General features: G+C 37.8%; 1 protein-coding gene across 1 annotated transcript; it reads left to right on the forward strand.

Moving 5' to 3' along the window:
• The first annotated feature begins 56 nt into the window (after positions 1-56).
• LOC139935081 (uncharacterized) lies at positions 57-15362 on the forward strand. Its single transcript, XM_071929538.1, has 9 exons — positions 57-1977; positions 4328-4515; positions 5405-5608; positions 6602-6676; positions 7566-7816; positions 8185-8301; positions 8948-9135; positions 9859-10083; positions 11343-15362. Exons 1-9 carry the CDS (start codon positions 1931-1933, stop codon positions 12151-12153), a joined length of 2106 nt encoding a protein of 701 aa, XP_071785639.1. The 5' UTR covers positions 57-1930; the 3' UTR covers positions 12154-15362.
• The last annotated feature ends 2051 nt before the right edge of the window (positions 15363-17413 follow it).

Below are 17413 nucleotides of genomic sequence, written 5' to 3' on the forward strand. Positions count from 1 at the left end.
ATCTCAACTCGTCGATAGTTTCTTTTATCTTGCAAAGTTTGTTTGTTTCTCACAAACAAGCCTGAGTTGGGGTGGATTTCACAGAGAGTTAATGGAACACGTTGCCTTGGATCGGTCGAGTTGGTCTTTAAAAAGTAGAATAGTACAATGATCCACACAAATTTTCCTCGAAAAAAGGGTGGTTTACTTTTACTTTGCGAACTAACACGGTCGGCCATTTATACTTTGCGAACTAACACGGTCGACCATTTATGGGAGTCAAAAATTTGACTCCCATAAAATAATGGCCGACCGTAGTCGACGAGGTTAAAGGAAAACCACGCAATTTCGAGTGATACTTGTGTGGATTATTATATTCTACTTTAAAAATATCTTTCTAATCATTATGCATTGTATAACAAACGGTTACAAACGCTTTTCAAAGACCAGCTCGACCGATCCAAGGCAACGTGTTCCTTTAAGACTATATTCTTATCTCAAACCAGAACGAGTTACTCTTCCTATTAGGTCTAGCCTTAAGTTGTTAATATCTCTTGGGAGTAGTCTATAGTCCTAACTCTGAAATCGACCCCTGGACTGAAGTCACCATAAGAACTTCCACAGAATGTTGTTGTGGGTTCGACTCCCACCTGATCCATCAAACGTGTTTTATATTTGCTGCAGAAAACCAAGTAATATTATGTGTGATAGTTTTATGTATCACTTGGGATCCCCAATGTTTCAGCATTTCATTTCCTGATTAATGCATATGTACCACTGAAGTAATGGAGTTCTTTGTTTCCCTTTTCGAACCCTCGGCTTTGGATTCGGCTTCTGGCTCCGTTCTCTCGTCTGCAGCTCTGATCACCTACACACAAAGCAGGCGCAGTTTGTCAAAACAACCGCGGGGCCAAGCTAGCCTCAGCCGAATCTGGAGCCGAAGCCGTGGTTTCGACAATGCCGTGGCCCCAATGCCAAAGTCGAACTGACATTTCCTGCTACTGGATATGGTAATATAATAAAGTGGGGTGGTTGATAGGGGAAGTCTTTTATTCTACGCCTTGACATGTAATCAGCAGTTCTGGAAGTCTCTTTCTAGAGCGAAACACAAACTCTAACTGATGTGTGAACAACAGTGCTTTGAGTGTCATTTAATGGTCGCATAGTGTTGAGTTGTTTAGGGTCTTATGGGATGGAATGTGATGTCCAGCGAGTTGTTAACACGTCCCAATTAGTGGTTGAAATACTTCCAAATAACACCAGAAAAGAGTTATTATACAATACGCATTACTCCTTTGTGATTTGAACTTCGACGGGCATTCCATCCGCTGAAAATGCATTGTATGTGCAACCAGTGAGGAAATGGTGCAACCGCCACGCAACAAGTTGTTTAAAAAAAATCATTAGAAAATCAATCATGTAAATGGGTTCGGTATGCTTGTAGGTAATTACCATGACTACGGTAGCTTGCATCAGTAGGATATAACGTTATTTTTTATTCCTAAAAAAAAATGTCTTCTAAAAAAGACATTCTGTGTTGAGAATGACGGGTTTGTGTATGATAAACCAGGGTACCCTTTTATGCCCACACTTTATGCAAACAAAAAATGCTTTGGATTTTATTGGAATATTGAATCTTTTAGCATAACAATGGAGAAGACGGGCGATGTTCTGAGCATTATGTAATCGTTTCTTAAGGAGTTTGTCTTTCTGCTTCTGCTGAGAGCATACCAGCTATGTGGTCAGCATCTGGCTTCATCGATTAAAGTAAGTTTGTTTGATGAAAGACGGTTGACTCAAGACAAATATCCTTGCACGGGATTGCGCTGCGTATTATGTCGTCCAGTACGTGCGACACGAGGGTGTAAGAAATAGAATAAGATGGCGACTTCCACTCCTTCTTGAGTCTGGTATAAGAAAACCTTGTTTAAGGATATTTGATAAGATCACAATGGAGCCAATTCACGCCTTCACCAGTGAGCAGATACTTAACAATAGGTAAGCTTAATAATCTGAAATGATCGGTTGTATCTTGTGTAATGAGCAATATTAGTAGACATTAATTGAATGTTCAAAAGTTGTAATGTCCGAGAGTGAAAAATAAACAAGAATCAATAAACCATTTCTGGTATTTTGCTGGCTGTACTCCAAGTTGTTTTGAGGGCTTTTCACACGAGAGCAATTTAGCAAGGGCCTCTTGCTAAATTGTAGCATGGTTATAAATTGTTTACAAAAAGTACCTTGTGGACAAAACAACATTTGCTGCTCAAGCTCTCTTATGAAATCTTGTCGAACATTGCTACATTTTGAAACCATGCTAAAATTAACCAGTGGACCCCGTTTAAACTGCTGTCGTGTGTGAATAGCATTTTATACGTTGGTTTATTTTTGTTTATTTTGGTTTTTTTTCGTTTGCGATAACACTATGTTTACTTTGCTGTCTACATTTCTACCGATGTCCACAAATCTTCATATAAGTGCCCCCTTAAACAGTTTGTCGCTGCCGTTACTACCTTTGTAGGAAAAAAAATATTTTCACACTGCAAAAAAAAACTCCCGGAAATTTCCCGGGAAATAACTTATCCCCGTGAAAAGGTGGTGGCGCCATACGGAAAGTTATCAATTAACCCCGCTCAGGGGTAGGGTCAAGAGAGTCAACCCCGGGGTAAAACGTTTTTGTTTTGTTTTTTTCCCGTGAGACGACCGTGCATACTCCCTGGAACCGGTAGTGACCAAAGTAGGATAGTGAGAACGGTGACTGTGGGTGGCGGGGGTTAAAAACTTCCGGAAAATTCCCGGGAGTTTATTTCCCGGGAAATGGCTCTGTAGTGTGAAAGGAGCTCTATAGTCTATCTAATTTCGTTCGCTTTGTCACAGACGGTCGGTAACACTTTAATTGCCAAACACTATGCATACTTTTTCGTTCTTGCAACATTATCGAGTACCATGTCAGTTTGCTCAGTACACTTTCGTCATTTTTTTATGTCACAGAAACAGTTTAATGTTTATTGAGCTACTTTTGTGACGTCACTCTATTTATGAAAGTGTGTACATAATTTTTACGAATCTACACTTAACTAAATATTTGTAACGAGTCTACACCTTAGGTTCGTTCAAACATAAATTGACAGTTATTATTTCAGTAAAATAAAAAATCCCACGTAATTTATTTACTTTGTAAACTGATCGACACATTCGATATTGTTGTAAAACAAAATAAAATTTACTAACAAATTTTGCAACATAGAAATATTTCCAAACGTCGTCTAAAAAAGTTTGGGGAAATAGTTTAAGTCAGAGAATGTACTCGAAGTGTAGATTCGTGACCACAATCTACTCGCCTTCAACTCGTATACTTCTATCCACGAATCTACATTTTCTCGTCCTTTCTCGTTCATAATAAACAGGGTGTCCCCACCCCACTTACAAAAGAGGTCACTTCAAGTGCATTGTTATCCAAGCTCTGCATTCAATCAAACTACCGAATACCGATATGTCATATTGATATTTAGATCTAAAAAAAGGTAAATAGTAGTCACAAAAGTCTGATTTACGCATAATGGTTTCTATCAACAATGAATCTTTTGTTAATATTGAGAACTCGGGGGTGTGTTTCGACAATTCTTTTCAGAAACAAATTCTGACGTATAATTCACTGACCCGAAACGACTTTATATAAAGGTACACGAAAACTGGTCTGTGTCCCCCCCCCCCCGGCCCATTTCATCATTAATTAAAAACACATCTCTTGAAAACGATGTTCTTAAAGTATGAAAACTTTAATGTATTTTCCCACAAAGGAACTTAAGTCTATATAATTTGATAGGCCTATACATTATGGGACTCAAAGTTTTGGCATTTTAAACGTAATTTCTAACCTTTTCGCCAGTTTTTAAAATCGGCATTTTTTTTGTTTTCAAATATACTCATGAACCAACAACTTCATCATAGCCTGTTTGGTGAACACCATAAAAGACTTTAAAAAAAAAATACAGACAGATTTACCCCCACGCCAAACAGTTTAATAGTGTCCCCTCCCCCCCCCCCTACTTCAAAATGGTTTATTATTGTTTGGTTTGAACAGCCACGTCACAACCATAATCAAAACGGGTGCAACTGAACTTGTGAAAATACAGCACAAAAGATCCAAACTGCATGCATGCATGCACAATCACACCCATACACAGAATGCAACGACACCTGTATTTAGTTCAGTTAGAACCAGTGGCACATTTTACATCTCTGCACTTCATACATGAATATTTCAATTTTTAATCGACTGAGTATGTCGCAGGCAATTTTATTTTCCGATCAAAATGGCCAAATCGTCCCAACGTTTCTCCCTTAGGCCACCCAGAGAAAACGGGCCGTCGTCTAAGCAGTTTTTCCCCACGATTGGTGTCTGGCTCGAACGCTACGTCAAAAGACTCCGTCGGAAAGCCGTTCTTGGGCTCCTCTATACATTGGTGGGATTCTCATTGGTTTCAACTATCTCGTTTTGGACTTTTATAAGTCAGAGTGATAATTCGATAAGTGGTAAGTTTAGATTCTTTTTGTTTAACCGCTGTTACATTGTAAAGTAGTGTCAAACTGTTTGGACTATTTAAACTTGTGTAAGAAAATAAAATTAAAATGGATATACGCAAAGTAGACTCAAACTGACTATGTAATCTCATAGTTTCATTTCTGCTATTTCTTTCAACAATCTCCCTTGCAAAACCAAACGAAATCACTGCGCTAAAACCGTGTGCGATTTTTTATATTTTTTTTATGCAAGTCGCCCAAAACAAGGCTAAAAGCCACTCTAGGTAAAGGGCTACAAAAAAGAAAACATCTATGTTCAAAAGAAGAAAAAGTGATGTGTATTATAACACTCTCTTAATGTAAAAGAGTGAAAACCACTCGTTTTGTCCGCCATACCACTCTCGCAAAGAGCCATACGACGGACAACTCTTTCAAAAGTTAAAGACGGGTACTTTCAACTCGATTTAGAGTGAAGTTTGTTCCAATTTCACTTACAAAGAGTAACACAGATTCACTCTCACTCCCAAAAGATAAAAACTGACACATCTCGGACAAGAGAGTGAAATGTTCACTCATACATTGGAATAATATAATGTACTTTTCGTGATAAACAGTTTACATTAGCAGCTGAAGTACAAGCCAAATCCACTGCACTGTACCCAATGGTGGGTGTCGTGGCCGAGCGGGTAAGATCACCGAACTCAAACTCTGGTGTATTTTGATCAGCAGAGTGTGGGTTCGAGTCCTGGTTGTGAAACCTGTGTCCTTAAAGCAAGACATTAACCAGTGATTCGTCCTTCGGATGGGACGTAAAGCTGTAGGTCTCGTGTGTTGTTATAAAAACTATCAACGCACGTAAACGCACGTAATATTGATGTATTTTTGTGTTCTTGATAAACAGTGGATACTCGAGCAGCTGAAGTACAAGGAAAACCTTTCTCTAACTTCACTTTCTCCAATGGTGAAAGGCGTGCTTTGCAGTGGCGTGACGTCATCGGACATCTGAATGTGGAAGAGTTATTTGTAGTAAACCCGGCTAACAAGAGAGATAGTGAGAACGGCTCTGCACGCAAGTTGGAATCGCCCCCAAAAGTAACCAGCACAGGTGATAACACTTTTATAAAAGTTACTCATTAAAGTCAGTGGACACTATTGGTAATTCCTCAAAATAATTATTAGCGTGGAGCCTTATTTGGTTACGAGTAATGGGGAGAGGTTGATAGTATAAAACATTGTGAGAAACGGCTCCCTCTGAAGTAACATGTTTGTAAGAAAGAAGTAATTTTCCACGAATTTGATTTCGAGCCCTCAAATTTAGAATTTGAGGTCTCGAAATCAAGCATCTGAAAGCACACAACTTCGTGGGACGGGGTTGCTTTTTCTTTTTATTATTTCGCAACTTCGACGACCGATTGAGCTCAAATTTTCACAGGTTTGTTATACACAAAGTGAGAAGACTGGTCTTTGACAGTATTACCATTAGTGTCCAGCGTCTTTAAGTGCATGTTTGTTAAAGGTTTTTATCTGTACCGTGTGTCTCAAAAACAACTGTACACTCTTGAAATGGCTGACGAATGAAAAAAGTATATCATTCTGGGGGAAAAGGTGTATATGTAGCTTATGGATTAAACTTTCATATGACACCAAAAAGTCTGAAAATAATTCATGCTTGGGTGAGCAGTGTCACTGAAGAATAAGTAGCTGACATCTTGGAGTGAATTTTGTAAGCTCCAAATGACTTTCATCTCACAAATTGGAAGGTTAATTACTGCGCAGGCTAATTTTCATACCCTTTACAAAAGTGAGCAGTGCTCACCCAATCATTAATTATTTTCGGAGTTGTTGGTGTCATGTATGAAAGTTGAGTCCGTAACCTATCCATACATCTAAACCTTTTCCCCCACAGAATCATTTATTTTTTATTCGGCAGCCGTTTCAAAAGTGTATTTTGAAACACCATGTTGATTATAATAATATTTTTTAAACTTTGACTGTTCAGAATCCATTTTATCTTGTAAAATGATAACACTTCCCATTTTTAATATAAACGTTTACTTTTTCTAAACTCAGCTACATTATTTAATTTTGTTTTCTTCAGAAAAAGCCAGAACACTTTTCTTCAAGAACATTCCGCTACCAGTCGTTTGTCCTGAATTAGTCATCCCTAGCCTAAGTAAGTTTCAACAACCTTGTTTTAATATTCTCGCTCACCATGTTATGAAGTTTTATTTCCTGATTATTGCAACCAAGCAGTGTCACTTTAATCTGATCATTCTTGATGGTATCACTTATTTATCTCGTCTTTAATGGTGGGCTTTCGGAACGCTGGGTGGCAGCAGACATACCAGGTAAATCCATTGTTTTCAGTAAACATGCACATGCTCAGAAGTAGTAAACAATAGACCTTATCGCAAATACCAATGCGCAAGCGCAGACTGTTGAATGAGGTGCATTGTGGGATAGATACGCATCAAATTTTGCTACCAGCTAGACCACAATGCACCTAATTCCAAGCTTTACGCGCGCGCCCCGGTATTTGCGAAAAGGTCTATGGAAATTTATCTGATATAGTCTGCTGCCACCCAGCGTTCCAAAGTCTCCCATTCGGTGTTTTCGGACCTCGGGGGTGCATAGTCTGAACATCTGAAGTCACAATTCGAGATTCGTATACTTGCGGATAAAGACAGGGGCCCAGTCTAGGGGTACACCTCACTAAGTAAACTCCCATAGCTTACAGTGAGAAATGCTAAATATAAAACAAAAATACACGAAAAAATACTTAGAAGTCTCACAGCTTTTTACAGTAAAGGGAAATTGACTGTATATACTCGGTACTTCACAAGCTCTGTGAATAAATTCACAGGCATTTTACCCGGGTTGGATACGAACCCACGACCCTTGCAATTCTAGAGCAGTGTCATACCAACTAGACCACCGAGATTGCCCGGTAGTATCACGAGGTCGAATCCCACCCGAGTAATATGCCACACATCGGTGTACACGGGTAAAACCAAAATTAATATTCTTTATCCCTGATACTATTTTTTTTTCTTCTCAAATAGTTGAGAAGAAAGCTCTCAATCTTGAAGACACGCGCATGAATGAGTCTGAAAAATATGTTTTTGGCGATCAAGTAAATCGGTCAAAGGAATTCACCGCAGAGGGAAACCGTCAATTATATAAAATGTACAACTTGACCGAAGTCAGGACACCTATCATGGACAGCATGTCTCAACTAGCAGTGAAGGTTGGGAACTATTCCTGGTTTCCAGGAGGCCATTGGAAGCCAAATAATTGCCTACCAAGATGGAAGGTATGACGTCATTGTACTTTACAGAGGACACCTTAAAGACAGTGAACACTATTGGTAATTGTCAAAGACAAGTCTTCTCACTTGGTGTATCTCAACATTATGCACAAAATAACAAACCTGTGAAGATTTGAGCTCAATCGGTCATCGAACTTGCGAGATAATAATGAAAGAAAAAGCACCCTTGTCACACGAAGTTGTCATTACTCGTTACCAAGTAAGGTTTTATGCTATAATTATTTTGAATAATTACCAATAGTGTCCACTGCCGTTAACTAAATCTAATTTAAAAAAAACTGTGTCTCGGTAATTAATTTGAACTTCAAATATATCTTCAATAATTATTTGTGTGAATGATATTCATTTTTCAGGTTGCAATCGTTATTCCATTCAGGGATCGCTCCTACCATCTTCCAATAGTCCTCAAGTATTTGACACCCATGCTACGTCGACAACTTCTGGAGTTTGCTTTTTACGTTGTTGAACAGGTACAAAATGAAATCTTATTATTATAGTGGTACATGTTTGTAATTTGTTTGCCATTATACACTTTTGGTAAACAGTATTGTCCTAGTCCCACACTTCGTGTATCACAACTTATATATAAAATAACAAACCTGTGAAAATTTAGGCTCAATCGGTCATCGGAGTCGGGAGAAAATAACGGGAACAATTTGTTCAAGTTTCTTCAATGTACAAAGCTACACAAACTACTGGTAAAACCAACTACTTATAGAACGATACTAAGAGAGAAATGGCAAATTGCAAAAACGGGAAGTTTGATGATTATGCAAGGCATTTAGTTGGTACAGAGCAATACAAAAGGCTCCCATTTGGTATTGAACTTAATATTCTTAACAAAGATGATATTCTTAACAAAGATCATTTTTTCCATTACAAAATAATGATTTATTTCCTTTTTGATCAGAACAAACGAGGCCTTTCTGTCATTCATCTTCATCCGATAAAAATATGTTGGTAATTAAAATTATCAACATATAACCTCACTTGGTAACAAGTAATGGGGATTATTGTTGTTTGTATGATACCAGTACATCTTGCTTTGATTTCGAATGACGCAATTTCAAATCTCATACTGATCAACTTTTATACCTCTCTGTTCTTACTCATCAGAATAATTCCTTAGCATTCAACCGTGCTATGCTGATGAATGTTGGCTTTTTGGAATCTTTGAACTTCTCCAAGTGGGATTGTTTTATATTTCACGATGTGGATCATGTACCTCTGAGTGATTTAAACTACTATGGATGTAGTGGGATGCCTCGTCATTTTCTCAGTGGTGCAGATCGATGGAAATATAAGTAAGTTTTTGAATACAATAATTTGTCTCCAAGAAATTTGTTTTTTGTTCTCTTTTTTTCTATTTTTTTGTATGCAAGTTAGTCGCCTGACACACAAAGTCTGAAGGCACCTTCAAGGTGTTAGCTACACTTTTTTCAGTGGCCATGTCCACCTGCTCCTGTGGCTGAAACGGGTTTACCCCCCTTACCCCTGGATGTATCATCCATCAAAAGCCTGGCTGGTAGAGCAGAAAGCACTAACCTGCCTCCCCACTTTTACGAAGCAATCATGGTTAAGTGTCTTGCTTAAAGGGCAATGGAAACTATTGGTAATTACTCAAAATAATTATTTGCATAAAACCTTACTTGGTACCGAGTAATGGGGAGAGGTTGATAGTGTAAAACATTGTGAGAAACAGCTCCCTCTGAAGTAACGTTAGTTTTCAAAAATGAAGTAACTTTCCACGAATTTGATTTCGAGACCTCAGAATTAGATTTTGAAGTATCGAAATCAAGCATCTGAAAGCACACAACTTCGTGTGACAAGGGTGGTTTTTCTTTCAATATTATCTCGCAACTTTGACGACCAATTGAGCTCAAAGTTCACAGGTTTGTTATTTTATATGCATTATGTTGAAAAAAATGAGAAGAATGGTCGTTGACAATTACCAATAGTGTCCAGTGTCTTCAAAACAAACTTCATAACAATAATTAAAACACAGATTACTTTCCGATACCTTTCAGGTTACCGTATCGAGATTTCTTTGGCGCAGTTACCGGTTTCACGACGGGTAATATCCTGACCATAAACGGGTTCCCAAATGTGTACTGGGGCTGGGGTGGTGAAGATGACGAAATTTGGAAACGAGTCAAAGAGGCTGGACTTCCTGTGTCACGTCCCCAGGGGCCAAATGGTTTTTATAACGTCATTAAACACCATCATAAAAGTGCACCTGTCATGAAAGAAAGGTTTGTGTTTCATCTATAATTATTAATAATATTTTTGCTTTAGTCCGTGGAACGGATAATTGTCAACATTTTTCATGGAAGTATGGAAATAAATGTGTATTTGAATTGAATGTTTGCTAATGAGATAATAAACTGGTAAACAAATCTTTGCCACTGCACTAGTGGCTTCTTGAATTTATTTTCAAAATTACTTTAAAAATTGTGGGGGGGGGGGGGTCTTCATAAAATATTTATGGGAGAGCAAAGTACAAATTGGGTGCACAAAGGCCAACGGGAGAAGGGATAGAGTTTTCTATCCTTTTTTCTTATCCCTTTGCTCAAACCCAGCCAAAACGTGGAAGGGATATATGCTCTCTTGTTTAATATATCTTTCGCTGCTCAAACCAAGCGAAAAAGAGGAGGGATATATTATTTTGTTGTGACTTGAAACTCAAACATAACGATATTTTGCTAACAAATAAGTGGAATTAATCCATTCTTAAAATATTAGCCGAAAACAAATTTGACTGATTCGTATTAAAGGATTTGGGTACCTTTTCAAAATGTCCTAAGATTTACATTAAACTTACAGGGTTTGAAGATAATGATAGTGGAAAGCTTCCCTTCAAATATTACTTACTGAGGTGCTTTAGTTTTTGAGAAATGAGTAAAACAATGTCATGGAAAAACGTTTGTAAATGATTAAAATAATTTTCGTCTCATGAGACGAAAATTATTTTCATGACATTGTTTTACTAATTTCCCCAAAACTACAGCACCTCAGCACGTAATATTTTCAGGGAAGCTTTCTACTGTCATTATATTCAAACTGTGTAAGTTTAGTGTAAATCTGTGGACATTGTGTTTTTTGTCCTACAAAAAATACATAGACCCTTTAAATATATGGAGAGCATGTTTTTCCCGTAGAAACCATAGTAAAAGAATGTGTTGCTTTAAAAGTCCTGTTTCAATAGCAGTTTTCGGACTATAGATGAAAATTTTTAGCCTTGTAAATTTAAAAAAATTGAGAAAAAAATGCAGTTTAAAATGAACCCGTTTAACACTAAACATGGGTATTTATGGCGCCTTGGGGAGTCTCAAAGCGCTTTACAGTATTAAAAAAAAATCAAAAGAAAGAACAATGCAAACAATCGCTTTAACTTTATTCATTTAAATTGACATTTTTTGTAAAACAATATTATGAATTCCAAATTGTCTGCTGCCTCATGGATACTTATTTAACCCGGTTTTTTTTCTCCCGCCAAATTGTTTCCACACAGAATGAAACTCTTAAGCAGCTTTAAGCAGCGTCACAAGACGGATGGTCTGACGAATATCAGATATGATAAACCTCACGTCGAGTTCCATCCACTCTACACAAACATCACAGTAGACATTCAGAGGGTTAAACAACCACCACCACCACCACAACAACAACAACAACAACAACCACAACAACCACAACAACCACAACAACCACAACAACCACAACAACCACAACAACAACAACAACAACAACAACAACAACAAAAACAACAACAACAACAACAACAACAACAACAACAACAACAACAACAACAACAACATCAGCAACATCAAAAACAAAAACAACATCAAAAACAAAAACAACAACCCCCACCCCGTGGAGCAAAGGAGCAAGTGAAGGGTGACCAAGTTCAACCCAATAGCAAGCTGAAGGAGAAGAAGGAAAAATCACAGCCCAGTGACCAGTCTCGTGACAGGCTCGAAAACGCCAAGAAAGCTGCTCAACTTAAGATGGTTGAAAAGATTTTAGCTGAGAATAAACTTAGAGGAAAAGCTCAACCAGTGCAGCTGGCATCAAATCAGAAAGACGAAAAAGCACAGCCCAACAGTGACAAGCTGCATGAGGAAGCTTTTGAACTTATACAGGGTTTATCTGAGAAAAAAGCTAAAGCTCCACCAGCGCAGCCTGAATCACATCAGAAAGAGCCTGCTGACAAACCGAATGACGCTTTGAAGAAAAAGGCTGAGTTTGGTAAAGTGATTGACAAGAGTTTAGCTAAAAATGAAACAAAACCTCAACTTGCTGCCTCAGGAAAAAAAACATGAGAATACGAAGATAACAAACAAAAAACAGAGGTAGTTAGTCTTCGAGTCATTCAATAAGATTTGAGCGGCCTGTTGTGAACCAAACTCGAAGTTCAGCAAACTTGACCGAAGAGTGACTCCAGAGTGGAATTTTATTCCGAGTGGCCGATTTTGGCTTGAATTCTTCATTCTTCCAGGGTTCTTCTAAGGTTTTGTAATCCAGTGACGTCATCGGTGACGTCATGATGGATCTAACTGCGGTGTTTTCGGCATTCTTGGCAAGGAGTTTTCCCCTCATTTTAAAGGGAAAAACGCATCGGCTTTCCTTACTGTTAAGGTGAGGTATGATTGAAGCGTACTGTATAGATAATTTATATTTAAAAAAATGTGCAAAATGTAAATATTATATTTAAATACTCAACGACCTATGTTCTTGCAATTTATTTTGTAACTTTACATTGTTTTGTTATTTAACGTTGTTTTGAGGGGTATTTTGACCAATTGAATGACTATTCTAGTGCTATTAACAAGGAATACTTTGGACAAGACTTTGTTAAGAAGTAAAACACATTTGAAGTTGTTAGGTTTGATTTTCGCCGAAAGATTTTGTCCTTTCGCTTTTCTCTTAACTTGTGACAGGCTATTTCAATTCAAAAACCATACACAATATTTTGTTCAATGCCAAGGGCAAGCCATTTACCATCATTGTCATATTTTATTTTTTTTGGCAATAATGAATAATGGCCTCTGAAATGGGTGAAAGCTTAAAACTTTTTGCGAATCTACAAAAATACATATGTAGGTCTACTCTTCAGTTCTTGACTTTGGAGTCAAGTCCGCATTGGAACGGTTCGATTGTTGTAATGCTATATCAATGTAGCTGCATACAAATTAAATCATTTTGAAAGGGTTTTTGTCCACTGAGATATCGCCGTTACCGCGGTAACGCTTCACAAATTCAATCTATTTTGGTACAACAATCTACATATTTTTATTTAACCAAAAATAATACCTTCGAAGCGAAATGTTTATCTAACTGCTTTATATACTATCAAAAGCCAATCTGGCTTCTTACCAACAGTTGTTATTGCCAATAATTAACTAAAAGACTGAGTACTTTCTTTTGACTAATGATCTTTTGACAGAATGTTAACATGCTAGGAGCATAAACACACGACATTGGTTGATTCATGAATGTGTGAAAATGATCGTGTTTATAAATTTGAAGTATTATTAAAAAACCACCCTTTTTTATTGCAATTGTTGTATGTTTCGACAAAATATAGCAGTAATCCGAAAAAAGAAACACTTGTGGTATTAAGATTCTTTATAAAATAAATGAAGTCAAATCCTCAAAATGTATTTCTGGAAATGTATTCGAGTCAAAAAGGTATCATCGAGTGACCGACAGTAATAATGACATCACTAGTGCCCAAATTACACCCAAACAAGCACAAACATCTTGCTTAGCAGGACCTTGTTACCAGCAGCCAAAGTCCTATTAAGTCTTACATTGTTGCAACTGGTGCCCCACTCAATGTTTTGCTTAGCAAAGAATTTTGCAGTATTTTTTTGTTTAACAGCTTCAATGAAATTAGGCTCCGGAGTTCTCACTTAATGGAATCAAATGGAAACACCCTTGACTAAAGCTCCTTAATGTTTAGTTTTGTTGAGAAGCTCAACGAGTCTTGTGGAAAATAACAAAAATGGTTTTAATTCATCCGCAGTTATTGCATGTTTCAGCAGCGATATTAATGTTTGCAATATTTCATCAGAATGTGAGATTTCACTTGGTTTTTTTTACATATTTGGTATTATAGTATATGATCAAGGGGCCATTCACATTGTCAACATTTTTACAAGCGTATGCCAACCTTACGCTGGGAGGGAGGGGGTTAAAGGCAGCGGACACTATTGGTAATTACTCAAAATAATTATTAGCATTAAACCTTGCTTGGTAACAAGTAATGGGGAGCTGTTGACGGTATAAAAACATTGTGAGAAACGGTTCCCTCTGAAGTGACGTAGTTTTCGAGAAAAGATGTAATTTTCCACGAATTTGATTTTCAAGACCTCAGAATTAGATTTTGAGGTCTCGAAATCAAGCATCTGAAAGCACACAACTTCGTGTGACAAGGATGTTTTTTTTGTTTTTTTTTTTAATATTTTCTCGCAACTTCGATTACCAATTGAGCTCAAATTTTCACAGGTTTGTGCATAATGTTGAGATACACCAAGTGAGAAGACTGGTCAATGACACTATTACTAACAGTGTCCAGTCTTTAATGCTTGCCGTATACTTTCGTTTTCTAGAAAACAATTTTTGTACCGATAGATAAAGACGTTTTCTTCACGTTTTCGTCAGTCAAGCTGCATCTTGTAACGGCATTTATTGGAATGCATATAATCTGTTTTAAAAAACATATACGTTCTTTATATAATTATTTGTATCAATCTGTGCGGGTAAAAAACAAGGTTTGCATGTAAATCACATTCAGTATAGGGCATATCTCATGTAGAACTATAGTGTATGCCTACAAATCGATTTTGTTTCTTCATTGAGAACGGTTTTAGTTTGAAAATGTTGAAAGCTGTGAACGGCCACTAACTTCAATTGCTGTCATTACTTTGCAGTCGGGGGACACACACAAACCAAACAGTGACTACCCATGTGAAAAGCACTCTGGTACAAGGTCAAGTTTGGGCCTTGCTTTCCACGCGGAAATGGGGGTTACAGAATAATACTCCGCACGGCGTATATTATGAACCGTCACACATCAGAAGAAAAATAGCTTTTATATTATTATTGCAACAACAAAAATGCATTGAAAACGAATAGCCAGTGGCTGTTCTTTCGTTTGGGTGTGCCCGGTTTGCCCGTGTGATGTTAAAAGGAAATTACTATTGGTTTGTGAATCAAACACAATCAGTGTGTACCGAAGTGGAACTTCCATAAAAAGCAGACTTTTGAAAAACTAAATAAACATTCATACCGAGTATAATATCGTTGATCTGAATACGTGACTCACAGATATAGACTTTATATACGTATAGGCTACAATCTTGTACGGTTTGAACTGAAAGTGAATGCAAACACTGACCGGACTTGTAACATGTCTAAGGATTCAACTAATTATAAGACACTTTCACTCTTAAAAATCGTTTAGAACTATAAGGTCATTAATGGGGATTTCATATTATTGTTGCCAGCCGAGGTGGGAAAAAAATGTGGAAAGCTACAAAATTAAAATAAAAAATTAAAAAATAGCCACAGTTTGTAACAAATGTCTGTAATTTTTGTTAACAATTCAACCAACCATGGGAGATTATTTTATTGAATTTGCACCAATGTTTTTTTTAGTAACACGATTGAATATGTTTTGCTGGGCCGACCATGCCAACCAGCGCGATTATATTGTACAAACTTCTTTTCTCTCCCAAAAGCAAAATAGCCACCGAGGCAAAAATGTTTACCGGTCACTAGTTCTTATAGTCGGTTACCTTTTCGAAGCCAAGGTTTCGGCTCCGTGACTCGGCTCAGGCTAGCTTGCCCCCGCGGTTGTTTTGACAATACAATTGCGCGTGCTTTGCAAACGTGCTCATTAAGGCTTCAGAACGGAGCCTGAAGCCGAATCTGGAGCCAAAGCCGTGGTTTCGAAAAGGGACTATGACCAAGACATTGGAATTTAATTTGTATTGCTTTATTTGCCTTTGCTTTTGTTAAGCCCGGTTCATACTTCCTTTGTGAATGTGAATGCGATGCGAATTTGACGTAAATTTTGACGTCACCACCTTCCTTTAACAGCGATATTCGCAAGTGAGTTGGGGAGAGGAGGGCAACTGCTGCGAGTTATTCGTAACGAATTTGTGACGTCAACATTCGCTTCGCATTCGCATTCGCAACAAGTATGAACCGGGCTTTAGGCTTGCCCTCTCTTTGCATATACGCAGTGCGTGCGTGGGGTGGGATGTGCATTCTCTGCGGACAGAGTGCAGGGCCCAATTTCATAGAGCTGCTAAGCACAGAAATTTGCTTAGCATGAAATTTCTTCCTTGATAAAAACAGAATAACCAACCAAATTTCCATCTGTTGCATATTGCCTATTACTGATACTCAGCTGTTCCTTGCTCATCCTGAAAATCATGTAAAATTTTGGTTGGTGATCCTGTTTTTATTGAGGCAGAAATTTCATGCTAGGCAAATTAGCAGCTCTTTGAAATTGGCCCCTGATGACCTAGTAGCACGGGGGCGTCGCACTTCGTGTGAAAGGGGCCTAGGCACATTCTTTTCAGAACCAACCTTCAATAGAGATTACTCACAAGGTGTGCGGGTGTTTACGTGTGGGGGGGTTTTCTGAGTAAAATCTGCGAGCGCCTTCGGCTAGGCCAATGACAGCTACGTCACAAAGACCAAATTTAAAATGTTCAAACAAAGGAACTTGTCAATATGAGAACACACTAGAATTAAGAAAAGGCCTTGAAGCAAATTACACGATGCCACAGTCTAGCAAACTTCCCCGTATCACACTAATTATTTTAGTTTTACAATGCCGGAAGTAAAACTAACCATTATAGTTTTATATTTAGGGCCCTACAGTGAAACAATCCTCTTGAAAGGTTATAAGCATCACATTGGGAAAGGAATAATAGAGAACCAAGAAATAAAAACATAAAGAAATCGGGAAATCAAGTCTGAGTAAAAAACAAAATATTCACGTTGTGATGTTGAGAATTACTTTTCAATATTTCAACTGCTTACGTTTCTTGGTCATAGTCGCATTTTGCGCTGAACTTTGTTTCAATACATGAGTGTTGAAGCCATTATAATATCCAAAGGCAACGGCCTCGTTCATAAATGGTCCACTTCAAACATTGATTCAACTTTCACCAGACCTCGGCCTTGCGTTGGCAAAAGGGGTTTCATCAAGAATTAAGAATGACCTGACTTATTAAGTTGAGGTCAGGGCTGGCCATTGTGTCCTTTTTGTTGTGGCAGTTCTACTGTATTTGCTTTATTTAGCCCATGGAATGACGGCATCTTTGGATATCTAGTTTATAGCGATCACACTTTGTTTTTCACTAAACCATCTGTAAGCCTACATTTTATTCCATGTACTAGTGTGCCGCACTAAATAAGACAACATTCATGCTCCAAGACACGTTTTTCTCATTGATATAAACCCACTGATCCATATAAAAGGTTCGGGATCATGCAAATAATCCGAATCATGGCTCTGTGCTTCAACTTTTGAGAAGACTGGATATGGTGCTTTTTATTTGG

The sequence above is a fragment of the Asterias amurensis genome, chromosome 3 (genome assembly GCF_032118995.1).
Source record: "Asterias amurensis chromosome 3, ASM3211899v1".
Taxonomy (NCBI): Eukaryota; Metazoa; Echinodermata; class Asteroidea; order Forcipulatida; family Asteriidae; genus Asterias; species Asterias amurensis.

Coding starts and splice junctions, on each gene's coding strand:
- LOC139935081 (XM_071929538.1), top strand. CDS start 1,931: ATGGAGCCAATTCACGCCTTCACCAGTGAGCAGATACTTAACAATAG. Junction 4,516..5,404: donor GAGTGATAATTCGATAAGTG/GTAAGTTTAGAT, acceptor CTTGATAAACAG/TGGATACTCGAGCAGCTGAA. Junction 10,084..11,342: donor GCACCTGTCATGAAAGAAAG/GTTTGTGTTTCA, acceptor GTTTCCACACAG/AATGAAACTCTTAAGCAGCT.